Source organism: Paramormyrops kingsleyae, chromosome 2, assembly GCF_048594095.1.
Source record: "Paramormyrops kingsleyae isolate MSU_618 chromosome 2, PKINGS_0.4, whole genome shotgun sequence".
In the NCBI taxonomy this organism is placed as follows: Eukaryota; Metazoa; Chordata; class Actinopteri; order Osteoglossiformes; family Mormyridae; genus Paramormyrops; species Paramormyrops kingsleyae.
Window position 1 is genome coordinate 20,817,531 of NC_132798.1, and position 12,971 is coordinate 20,830,501.

The 12,971-nt window shown below is 45.7% G+C and overlaps 1 protein-coding gene across 6 annotated transcripts in view; it reads left to right on the forward strand.

Moving 5' to 3' along the window:
* Positions 1-12,971, forward strand: part of bicdl1 (BICD family like cargo adaptor 1) — a 40,390-nt gene that overhangs the window by 14,081 nt on the left and 13,338 nt on the right. For all 6 annotated transcript variants that reach the window (XR_011985977.1, XR_011985975.1, XR_011985974.1 and 3 more), the window contains exon 3: positions 10,577-10,693. Coding sequence is in view for 1 of the 6 variants with exons in the window: in XM_072707835.1 (XP_072563936.1) it covers positions 10,577-10,693 (117 nt within the window). In the remaining 5 variants the exon portion in view is untranslated. The remainder of the gene's footprint in view (positions 1-10,576; positions 10,694-12,971) is intronic.

Here is a 12,971-nt window from a genome sequence, read left to right on the forward strand (position 1 = left end):
GGAGGGTACCTGCCAACAAGCACACTGACCAGGCTCTATGTTACAACTAGGGTGACCACCTAATCCATGTCAGGGGTACACTGAGCTAGGACAGGGTTTGTAAGCTACCATTTCAATCAACAGGACCTGGATGTCACTTTAGCACTGAGTTCTTGCTGTGTGCTGATTGGTCAGTCTCCTATAATCATGCATGTGTCACTAGTGTTAATGTGAAACAGCTGGATGAGTCTTTCTATCAAGGAAACAAACCAGTAAAAGCACAATAATAATTGAAATATGCAACTAAGTATATGAGCCTTTCAGTTTAAAATCAGTTTGTAAAACCTGAAGTAGCTCATAGTGTCCCCCCTGACGTGGATTAGGTGGGCACCCTAGATACAACTATAGGTCTGACGCTAAGGGCAGGTAATAACACCGTACATTACGGCTAGGGGCCTGACGCTAAGGGCAGGTAATAACACCGTACATTACGGCTAGGGGCCTGACGCTAAGGGCAGGTAATAACACCGTACATTACGGCTAGGGGCCTGACGCTAAGGGCAGGTAATAACACCGTACATTACGGCTAGGGGCCTGACGCTAAGGGCAGGTAATAACACCGTACATTACGGCTAGGGGCCTGACGCTAAGGGCAGGTAATAACACCGTACATTACGGCTAGGGGCCTGACCCTAAGGGCAGGTAATAACACCGTACATTACGGCTAGGGGCCTGACCCTAAGGGCAGGTAATAACACCGTACATTACGGCTAGGGGCCTGACGCTAAGGGCAGGTAATAACACCGTACATTACGGCTAGGGGCCTGACGCTAAGGGCAGGTAATAACACCGTACATTACGGCTAGGGGCCTGACGCTAAGGGCAGGTAATAACACCGTACATTACGGCTAGGGGCCTGACGCTAAGGGCAGGTAATAACACCGTACATTACGGCTAGGGGCCTGACGCTAAGGGCAGGTAATAACACCGTACATTACGGCTAGGGGCCTGACGCTAAGGGCAGGTAATAACACCGTACATTACGGCTAGGGGCCTGACGCTAAGGGCAGGTAATAACACCGTACATTACGGCTAGGGGCCTGACCCTAAGGGTAGGTAATAACACCGTACATTACGGCTAGGGGCCTGACGCTAAGGGCAGGTAATAACACCGTACATTACGGCTAGGGGCCTGACGCTAAGGGCAGGTAATAACACCGTACATTACGGCTAGGGGCCTGACGCTAAGGGCAGGTAATAACACCGTACATTACGGCTAGGGGCCTGAGGCTAAGGGCAGGTAATAACACCGTACATTACGGCTAGGGGCCTGACGCTAAGGGCAGGTAATAACACCGTACATTACGGCTAGGGGCCTGACGCTAAGGGCAGGTAATAACACCGTACATTACGGCTAGGGGCCTGACGCTAAGGGCAGGTAATAACACCGTACATTACGGCTAGGGGCCTGACTCTAAGGGCAGGTAATAACACCGTACATTACGGCTAGGGGCCTGACGCTAAGGGCAGGTAATAACACCGTACATTACGGCTAGGGGCCTGACGCTAAGGGCAGGTAATAACACCGTACATTACGGCTAGGGGCCTGACGCTAAGGGCAGGTAATAACACCGTACATTACGGCTAGGGGCCTGACGCTAAGGGCAGGTAATAACACCGTACATTACGGCTAGGGGCCTGACGCTAAGGGCAGGTAATAACACCGTACATTACGGCTAGGGGCCTGACGCTAAGGGCAGGTAATAACACCGTACATTACGGCTAGGGGCCTGACCCTAAGGGCAGGTAATAACACCGTACATTACGGCTAGGGGCCTGACGCTAAGGGCAGGTAATAACACCGTACATTACGGCTAGGGGCCTGACCCTAAGGGCAGGTAATAACACCGTACATTACGGCTAGGGGCCTGACGCTAAGGGCAGGTAATAACACCGTACATTACGGCTAGGGGCCTGACGCTAAGGGCAGGTAATAACACCGTACATTACGGCTAGGGGCCTGACGCTAAGGGCAGGTAATAACACCGTACATTACGGCTAGGGGCCTGACGCTAAGGGCAGGTAATAACACCGTACATTACGGCTAGGGGCCTGACGCTAAGGGCAGGTAATAACACCGTACATTACGGCTAGGGGCCTGACGCTAAGGGCAGGTAATAACACCGTACATTACGGCTAGGGGCCTGACGCTAAGGGCAGGTAATAACACCGTACATTACGGCTAGGGGCCTGACGCTAAGGGCAGGTAATAACACCGTACATTACGGCTAGGGGCCTGACCCTAAGGGCAGGTAATAACACCGTACATTACGGCTAGGGGCCTGACGCTAAGGGCAGGTAATAACACCGTACATTACGGCTAGGGGCCTGACGCTAAGGGCAGGTAATGACACCGTACATTACGGCTAGGGGCCTGACGCTAAGGGCAGGTAATGACACCGTACATTACGGCTAGGGGCCTGACGCTAAGGGCAGGTAATGACACCGTACATTACGGCTAGGGGCCTGACGCTAAGGGCAGGTAATGACACCGTACATTACGGCTAGGGGCCTGACGCTAAGGGCAGGTAATGACACCGTACATTACGGCTAGGGGCCTGACGCTAAGGGCAGGTAATGACACCGTACATTACGGATAGGGGCCTGACGCTAAGGGCAGGTAATGACACCGTACATTACGGCTAGGGGCCTGACGCTAAGGGCAGGTAATAACACCGTACATTACGGCTAGGGGCCTGACGCTAAGGGCAGGTAATGACACCGTACATTACGGCTAGGGGCCTGACGCTAAGAGCAGGTAATGACACCGTACATTACGGCTAGGGGCCTGACGCTAAGGGCAGGTAATGACACCGTACATTACGGCTAGGGGCCTGACTCTAAGGGCAGGTAATGACACCGTACATTACGGCTAGGGGCCTGACGCTAAGGGCAGGTAATGACACCGTACATTACGGCTAGGGGCCTTACGCTAAGGGCAGGTAATGACACCGTACATTACGGCTAGGGGCCTGACGCTAAGGGCAGGTAATAACACCGTACATTACGGATAGGGGCTTGATGCTAAGGGTAATGAGGACAGAGAATCACCTTTTACCTGAGTGTGTGCATGTAGACATGAGCAGCACACATATGCCACAGTCAAATCCTGCCCGGCCCCTGTGTCCATCCAATGTGACCGGGGATCATGACCTGGAAACTGGGAACTGGGAAAACAAAAAAAAATTCCCATCACATTGAAATGTATACACAGTGACTCGAATTACAGGTTTTGAATATATTTCATATCCATTCATAATGCCCTGTAACTTGTTTAAAGGTACAGCACTGAGGCTTGACCCTTGCCCTGTGGCTCTGTCCCATTGTATCCAGCAGTGGCATTTAACACCACTGAAACCACACATTTTGTGTGGGGCCTCTGAGGTTTGGGGGCCCCCTGCTGGCCACAGATAGTCACTACAAAGTATCTGTTTTAAGGGGGGCCCAGAAATGGCAAACCTACCCTTAAGTCACTTAATCCATAGCACAAAAGAGTGGCCCATGCTGCAGCCCCTTCTGCATTTGGGATGTTCATACCTTCTGAGTGGTTAGGGTCCGGTGTGGTACCCTGCAGCGTGTGGTACCCTGCAGCGTGTGGCACCCTGCAGCGTAGTATGTAGCAGGACACAGTAACATGAACATCGTGAGTCACATTCCCTAAGTGCAGCCCCACATGAATAATTGGTCCTTCTCTAATACAGGCCAACATTTTTATATTTAGTTATTGATTTTCCCTTTACAGTTTTTAAATGATTTAAATACAGAGAATTTATAATTATGCCTACAATCAATGGAATGTGAAGCAATTAACTTTTTACCGTCACACTGACCCGGAAATGTGTCATTTCCCTAGTCATCAACACACTGTTTTGCCTCAGTGATCTATATTGAATGGATCGAGTCAATCAGGATTCCAGCGTTGCTATGGCAATTACTGTTCATGTGACGCACAGCTTCCTGTCTTGTATATTGTAATGAAAGGGTATTGCCGTCACATGCACTAGGAGATATGCAGAGATGGCATGATTCAGCACTAACCAATCAGCATGCACGATAGTTCGACAGTTTGTCTGCACTGCAAAGTGGAGGGAGGATGCACTGAGGAAGACAGAGTCCTACTTCAGTGATGTAACAAGGCCCTGAAATATTTAGCAGAATGGAAGAGGATATAAATGAAGCAACTGAAGCTGGAGTAATTATGATAATTTGAGATGTTTATCTGGAGCCTTTGATTTCTGTGTATTCATATGTGCTCAGCTGAGATTCTGCTCATGTTCAGTGGATTATTTAAATGCAGCATCTCTGTGCCTATTCTGCTTCGTAATACTGAGCTTAGTCATTGTACAATCCAAACTCCTATAACTGCTTCATAAAACTGAGCTTAGTATACTATCCAAACTCCTATACTGCTTCGTAAAACTGAGCTTAGTCAGTATACTATCCAAACTCCTATACTGCTTCATAAAACTGAGCTTAGTCAGTATACTATCCAAACACCTATACTGCTTCATTACCCTTAGGTAAGGCTCAGTGAGGGTGTGCAGTTATGGAGTTCACATCAAAAACTCTCAGGCTCTCAGCTCATTAGGGACCCAGTGAGTTGGACCTCTTACTCCTTGAGAAAAGAGAGCAATCTGTAAAGGGAAATTGCTGAATCCGAGGCTCAGCCCACAAGCGGCCCTGACGACATGTAGCCTCCAAGGTCTGCAGAGCGGACGGCAGAGATGTGGGACTGGTGGGCTGGGGGCTTGGAGCTAGAGGAGGCCAGGGGTGCCGGAGGGCAGACTGTGCCCCCAGACAGCAGAGGCTCTGCCGCCAGCACCGTCTATAGAAGCTGTACCACAGCTGTCTGACAGCTAAACAGGCTGGGGTGCTGGTTCCAGCCCAGATCCCAGCATGCCTCTGTGTGAGGAAAACATCAAACAGAGGCGTCACCTCCTCCCTCTGCTCCGGGATGATCTGTCAGGGGGAGCTGTGGCAGGTCCGAGAGTCAGATCCAGCTTAATCACCCAGGCCGGCTCTGCAGCAGGCAGTGCCACCGTTTCAGACCCTAATGAAAGAGAGACCAAATATAACTCACATATATTTGGGCTTTTACATGACTTATTATTTATTTTTATTTTTTTTACAGATTGCTATAAATGTAGGATAAACTCACAGATGTCAAAATAAAAGTTATTCAATTAAAGAAGACAAACTTTTGGAAACTTAAAACCTGCCTTATATTAATCCTGCAAGACAAGTCCAGCATTTGACTAAACTGAGGGAACCAGAATAAGCAGCGTGAGACCGCATGCTGCTCTGCTGAGGATCAGGCTGCAATTTCAGCTCCCGATGCATAGACTATATTTCTGTCCTTTCTTCACTTAATATATTTTCTCATGCTTCCATACTTGTCTGTTGGCCACACAGGCAGACTTTGGATCAGGAGACTGTGGTGTTCTTGGTTCCTCCCAAATTCCTCCATGATGTTCTTCATGCTCCAAACACTACCTTCCTCTGTCCCAGCAAAACTCAATTCTCACCGTTGACGCTGAATTTGAGGTGGCAGTTTTCTTTTCCTGTACAGTATACTTAAGTCTAGGGTATGCCACCCTAGTAGCTCTCGCAGTAGGGCTGAACGATTTGGAGAAAATATCTAATCACAATTTTTCTGACAGATATTGCGAGTGCAATTTGATTTGCTATATAATTGTTTAAAATTCAAGCTTCAGTTCTATATTCAGTGTGTAATAGATTTAAAGCATATGACGAAGCATTACCACATGAGATACCATCAAAATATTTACTGGTCCATATTCTAATGCAAGGATAAGAACTTAAAGATATGAATTTCTTCCAAGATGTATTTATTACTTATTTTTAAATTAGCAGAGAACAATCGAATGTAAAACAAATATCACAAAAGCTATGACTGTGTTAGTTTAAATAAAATAATAAAAATAAAACATTTCCAGTAAGGAAAAAAAACAATAGGGATCCTGTAGCACATCTGACCCAGTGTTTAAAACTGTTGTGAGAATAGTTTTACAAAGTAATGCCTCACGATGCTTCAACCCCTAATATTAAGACATTTCTGTAAATAATCTCTGACCATGAAATTGGTAAGCAATTCACTTATAGCTCAGCAGTGGAATCAATATTTTTTGCACTGTAAAATGTAGCAATTTCCTTGGGTTTCACATGTTTGTTGTTTGTGGGTGGATCCGCAGTCACCTTGGGCCACTTCTGTTTGGTGAGCATGAATGACACGTGATGAGCATGGCACTTCTGACTGGTGAAAATGACTGTCACACATTTCGATTTGAAACTGATAAATCATTCAGCCCTATCTCGCATGTCCCCTTCTCTGGATTCTCAGATCTATAGTATGCAACACTATGAGCTCTCGCATGTCCCCTTTTCTGGATTCTCAGATCTATAGTATGCCATGCTAGGAGCTCTCACAGGTTCCCTTTTCTGGATACTCAGGTCTATAGTATGCAACGCTATGAGCTCTCGCATGTCCCCTTCTCTGGATTCTCAGATCTATAGTATGCAACACTATGAGCTCTCGCATGTCCCCTTTTCTGGATTCTCAGATCTATAGTATGCCATGCTAGGAGCTCTCACAGGTTCCCTTTTCTGGATACTCAGGTCTATAGTATGCAACGCTATGGGCTCTCGCATGTCCCCTTCTCTGGATTCTCAGATCTATAGTATGCAACGCTATGAGCTCTCGCATGTCCCCTTTTCTGGATTCTCAGATCTATAGTATGCAACGCTATGAGCTCTCGCATGTCCCCTTTTCTGGATTCTCAGATCTATAGTATGCAACCCTATGAGCTCTCGCATGTCCCCTTTTCTGGATTCTCAGATCTATAGTATGCCATGCTAGGAGCTCTCACAGGCTCCCTTTCCTGGATACTCATGTCAGGTCTAGAGTATGCCATGCAGGTTCCCTTTTCTGGATACTCAGGTCCGGAGAATGCCACACTAGGAGCTCTCGCAGGATCCCTTGCCTAGATATTCAGGTCTGGAAAATGCCATGCTAGGAGCTCTCACAGGTTCCCTTTTTTGGATACTCAGGTCTACAGTATGCTATGTTAGCTCTTGCAGGTAGTGGCGGATCCTGGCAAGAGCAAGATGGGTATTTGCCCAGGGCGACATCTTCTGAGGGGGCGTACCCACCTGCTCCCCTTTTACCATCACCACCCCTTTCCCTCCCCGTCGGGGTAACATGAAGTTAGTCTGGGAAGTTTATGGTGGTGGCGGGGGCGATGCCGGCAATGAAGCTTGCCTAAATGCTACATGGGCTTCAACCACCACTGCTGGTGGAGAGATGCCAAACTGTACTGTCTTGCAAACACTAAATTACAGCCAGGTACAGTATAACACCATAAGCTTTGGTGTGGGATGCTGTGTCCTGCCTGCTAACCTGCATTCTGTCTTCAGTTAGTGCCTGTGTTACTGTCCTACCTGAAGGGAGTCAAGGGAAAATACACCGAAAATGCACTAAAGCCAACACTGCCGATCAACTGATCGACTCACGTGACCCATGGATTGACAGAGGAACATTAGGGAATCTGAGAACAGAATCCGTAATGAAAAGCACACAGCTCTGTGTCACATGGCATTCTACCACAAACCTAATATGCTTTTTAACACTGTTGTGCACTTCAATGACCAGTATAATAACAGAAATCATCTTCACCCAACAGCTGCATTGTTTTCATGTAAAATACTAGGGACACGCCTCACACATCAGCCTTGTATAGCTAGTTGCTTTAGCTGGATCATTTTGAAGAAGCGCAGACTGCTTTGTTCTCCCAGGGGTTTTTAATATAGGAAGATATTGAGAAAACTGGGCCTTCTTCTCTGTGTAGTTTTCTTATGGTAAAGAAACAAAAATGGAGGATATTACTTTGGGGATTCCTAACCCTCTCCAGCTGCGCGACGGTGGCCCTGTAGCCTCTGCATGGTGGTACCTCAGTTTGTCTTCCTTACCCTCTACTAATGGTGTTTCCATGAATATCTCAGCCAGAAATCAACACGCCTTTTACACGGTCTGAAACATGTTTTGTTTTTGGAAAGTTTTGAGTTTATAACAAAACCACTTACTGATTACATTTCTGATCTGCAACAATTGTTATTTATGAATCTGTCAAGAAAAACTATAGAATAAAGCTACATTTGTCACAGTAGCATGACAGTTTCTTAGGCAGTGCCGCCTCAGGGCTCAAAATTCATGCACATCAACAGTGGTTTCCGAAGTTGCCCTTTACGCACTGAGATGTCTCTGCATTCTCTCAATCATTTCACAATATTACGTACCGTAAATGTTGCAAGACCTAAATACTCTGCAATCTTGCATTGAGGAATGTTCCATTTGAACTAACAATTCTCACAAATTTTGGTACAGAGGGGTGAGCCACGACCCATCCTTGCTTGCAAAGACTGAGCCTTTGATGGATGCTATTTTTATACTGCTTTTATACCCAATCATGATACTTAATACCTCACCTGCTACCAAACACCCTGCTTAATGTAGAGTTTTCCGAACCAGTGTTACTGGAATATTCTGTGCACTTTTCAAACTTATTTTAACTCTGTCACAACTTTTGTTGAGTGTGTTGAAGCCATCAAGTTATAACTTTGGTCGGTACAACTGTTGAAAATCTTTTCTTTGTACTTTTGTCAGTTAAAAGTTCATATGAATTAACATAAACACAGATTTTTGATTTTATTGCACTTTAGAAAATATCCCAACTTTTTGGAAATGAGGTTTATAAATTAACTGTGTTTGAGTGTAGGAGTTTGGATAGTATATTGATTAAGCTCAGTTTTACGAAGCAGTATGGAAGTTTGGATAGTATACCGAGTAAGCTCAGTTTTACGAAGCGGTATAATAGTTTGGATAGTATACTGACTAAGCTCAGTTTTACGAAGCAGTATAGGAGTTTGGATAGTACATTGACTAAGCTCAGTTTTATGAAGCAGTATGGAAGTTTGGATAGTATACTGACTAAGCTCAGTTTTACGAAGCAGTAAAGGAGTTTGGATAGTATACTGACTAAGCTCAGTTTTACGAAGCAGTATAGGAGTTTGGATAGTATACTAACTAAGCTCAGTTTTACGAAGCAGTATGGAAGTTTGGATAGTATACCGAGTAAGCTCAGTTTTACGAAGCGGTATAGTAGTTTGGATAGTATACTGACTAAGCTCAGTTTTACGAAGCAGTATAGAAGTTTGGATAGTATACTGACTAAGCTCAGTTTTACGAAGCAGTATAGGAGTTTGGATAGTATACTGACTAAGCTCAGTTTTACAAAGCAGTTGTAGGAGTTTGGATAGTATACTGACTAGGCTCAGTTTTACAAAGCAGTTGTAGGAGTTTGGATAGTATACTGACTAAGCTCAGTTTTACGAAGCGGTATAGTAGTTTGGATAGTATACTGACTAAGCTCAGTTTTACGAAGCAGTTGTAGGAGTTTGGATAGTATACCGACTAAGCTCAGTTTTATGAAGCAGTTGTAGGAGTTTGGATAGTATACCGACTAAGCTCAGTTTTACAAAGCAGTTGTAGGAGTTTGGATAGTATACTGACTAAGCTCAGTTTTACGAAGCAGTATAGGAGTTTGGATAATATGCCATATTCAGCACTTCATTTCACCAGCCGTGTCTAACCCACTTGGACTATATCAGTTGAAAACAGAAAATATATAGTAGCCCTTTTCCCAGAGGTTAGGAACTGCATGCTATCCTGGCATGTAGCATTACACAGAAGGTATATTTATTGGAGGGAGTCCGGGGGTGGGGACACAGAGTCAAGCTCATTGTGACTAAAAGCACACTGTGTGTCACTCTGCCGAGGGGAAAGGTCCAGCCTCACTCAGAACACAATCAGGGAGAGCCTCTGTGCCATAACAGCTGATGTTCTTAACTCAAGCGGTGCGTGTCTGAACGATTGATGGTGAAACAGGAAATCTGCAGTGTTTCCAGTAGAGGGTTTTAAAACTGCATTGAGTAAATATATAGAGGACAATTAATTTTCTCATGTGGGTGTTTGAGAGAGGATGAGAGCGAGAATGACGGACTGGTGAGGTATTGCCTTATACTTGATTATGTGTGAGTATATATATCCCTGTCACACCACACTGGGATGACTCAAGCCAGAAGATCTGTTGAGCTGTCAGCTTCTGGCAGCAGGTCCTGGAGCCGGACAGACTCCCACACAGAGAAGGCAAAGCTACAGGCTGCTAGCTAGAAAATACCTCACAGTATGCAGCCCTGACGGGATACGTTCCCATTTTGGCGACGCGAGCGACCTGACATGGCTGGATGGCGCGGCGCGATGTGGCGCTGATGAAACTCGATCGGCTCTGTGAGCGCATCAAAGGCTAGAAACTCGCCTTCGCCTGCTTCACGTTGGTTCTGTAATGGCCAAGCTGATGGATGCTGCTGTGAGGCAAGAGGGAGGGGAAGAATTGCGGCCTGTGGGACTTCGACCTCATCTCGCTTAGTCGTTTCACACGTGCGTTCCTCTGTACCTCCGCAGGCTGCGGAAGTGGAGAGGCAGCTGTCCACTCAGGTCCACTCACTCCGCGATGACTTCCGGGAGAAGAACGCCGCTAGCAGCCAGCATGCGTCACGCCTGGAGAGCCTGCAGGCCGAGGTGAGAGAGGCCTAGGCCACACGGAGCCTCGTGTACAGCTCTGCTGAGGCCACCGGCACCCTCACGTCACACCTACATGATGCAATGGGAATCCACAAAGACAAACACAGATAATGCCAAGTTCATGCAGGTTCCTCTAGTTAGATGTATGCAGTTCATGTGACAATATGGATCTATTCACGATTGTCAAAATGTTCCTGGATACTCCACGATAAGGTGTAGAAATTCACAGATAGATGTTTTAAAAAGTAAACACGATTTGTTTTCTATATGCGACCACTCTCAAGGCTAAGAAAGCCTCCCATAAATCCACATATTGCTATTATTCTCAATTACACTCCCTTTGTTTGTGTCCCTTTTCCTGATTGGAGCAGCAAGGACTAGAAGTAAGTAGATAAATATTCGTATTAGCTCATCTGCATGCCTGCTATCCATTAGTCTGAAACAAACATGGACCTCAAGTTTGGACAATTAAGACTGCACTATTGACAATTTAGCAGCCAGTCAGTAAGACACAATATATAAGAATCACGATTCGAGGAAATGACTGAAGGGCTGGTACTGACTGGCCATATGGCCTGGAAGCGGATTTCCACTGTACAAACCTGAGGTGAAGCTGTCTTTTTGTCCATCTTTTTGGTGCCCACGGTTTCGGAAGCTGGGTGCTTGGGCAACACTAGTCAAAATGTTGATGTCCGGATAAAATCTTCTATAAACACCAAGACGGGCCGCTCCAATTCCGCAAACTCAGCCATAATGCAGAGAAGGGCCGCTCATTTTCTGCAAAATCACCCATAACAGTGAGATGGGGTGCGCCAATTTTCACAGTCTCACCCGTAGCAGCAAGACAGACCACTCCATTGTCTGCAGACCTGGAGGACCTCTCACCAAATGATCACTTCCAGGAGACTCTATGATGTTGTGATGGAGCATAATTCATTCTAGCACTGGAACAGCGGTCTCTCCATTCATTCATGGCTATTGAATCTCCCAAGACATTCGTCCTATTCCTTGACTCAAGTCATGATCCCAAAATCAACATATTGAGTTCAAGGTCATAGTCAATCCAATCTAAACAATATGAAATCAGCTGATTATACATTAAGGTGGTAGTTCTGTGAGTTCAGCACAGACTGCTGTGATCAATCCATATTAATATATATACGTCAGTGCTCTATGGGGTCACAGAAAGAAAGGTCCCCGTAATATACAGCTTACTGCAGCTTTGCTGGAAAGGTGTGCCAGCTCTGAAGGTCTGAGTAAGACATGCAGGACCGGGTTCGGGGTGTACAGCTGTTTAATGGACAGTAAACGCATTTTCACTTTTCCAAAAAGAGAACAACACCCTAAGCATGGCTTTAAAAAACACTTTTTTCCCCTCTCCCTGTTTTTCCAGAGGTTGAAACAGCGTATGAGGATGGTGTTTATGTTTGACTGCATAGGATTCTGTGGCTCTCATAATTAAATACCAGTGTTAAACTCACATTACACTTGGAAGGGGAAAAAAAAGTTAAATACTGACCAAAGACAAAGTTCATATATTCATAAATGAAAAATATGAAATTCATGTAGCACGTCTACTGTGTGTAAAGTTTAATAATGACTTTATCAAGCTTGCAATAATCAAAAAACGAATTATTAAAGGCTCTGGGTGATTAGGCCTGACTACAAGACTGCATCTTTTATCTACATAATTCCTACATTTCCTGTGAAAGCTTGGTGTTGCTTCATACTCCTTTGCACGTGTTCAGCACTCGTGCATCCGAACTGCCTATGCAGACACAGAAACGCTCATAGTTCTTCGGTTAAGCCGCATACTTTGCGTGTCATAGAGGAAACACACTGTGCGCATGCACACCTTGCATACTTGCTCCGTCATTCCAATATGGATATTGAGGAGGATGAGCTGGCACATGCGCAGTGTGTCCAGAGCTACGTGTGCACTGTCTACATGCACACGTGCGGAGAAGTACGAATCAGCCTGTAGTCTGATTAGAGGACATAACTTTACACTGCAGACCCCAGCAGTAATTAGCACAGGAGGAGCACTATCTTTAGCCAGAGTGACAGAATATATGAGCTTCCTACCTCAGCACCAGGAATGTATCATTTGTATATGCTCCTATGGACATATACAGACCTTCTCAGAAACACCCTTCTCTGTTTGCTTTCTCCACCCATCCATTTTCCATAACCGCTTATCTAGTGCCGAGTTGCAGGGAGCCTGGTGCTTGCATATACACACAATATGGCAATTCAGGGACACCAGCCCCCTAAA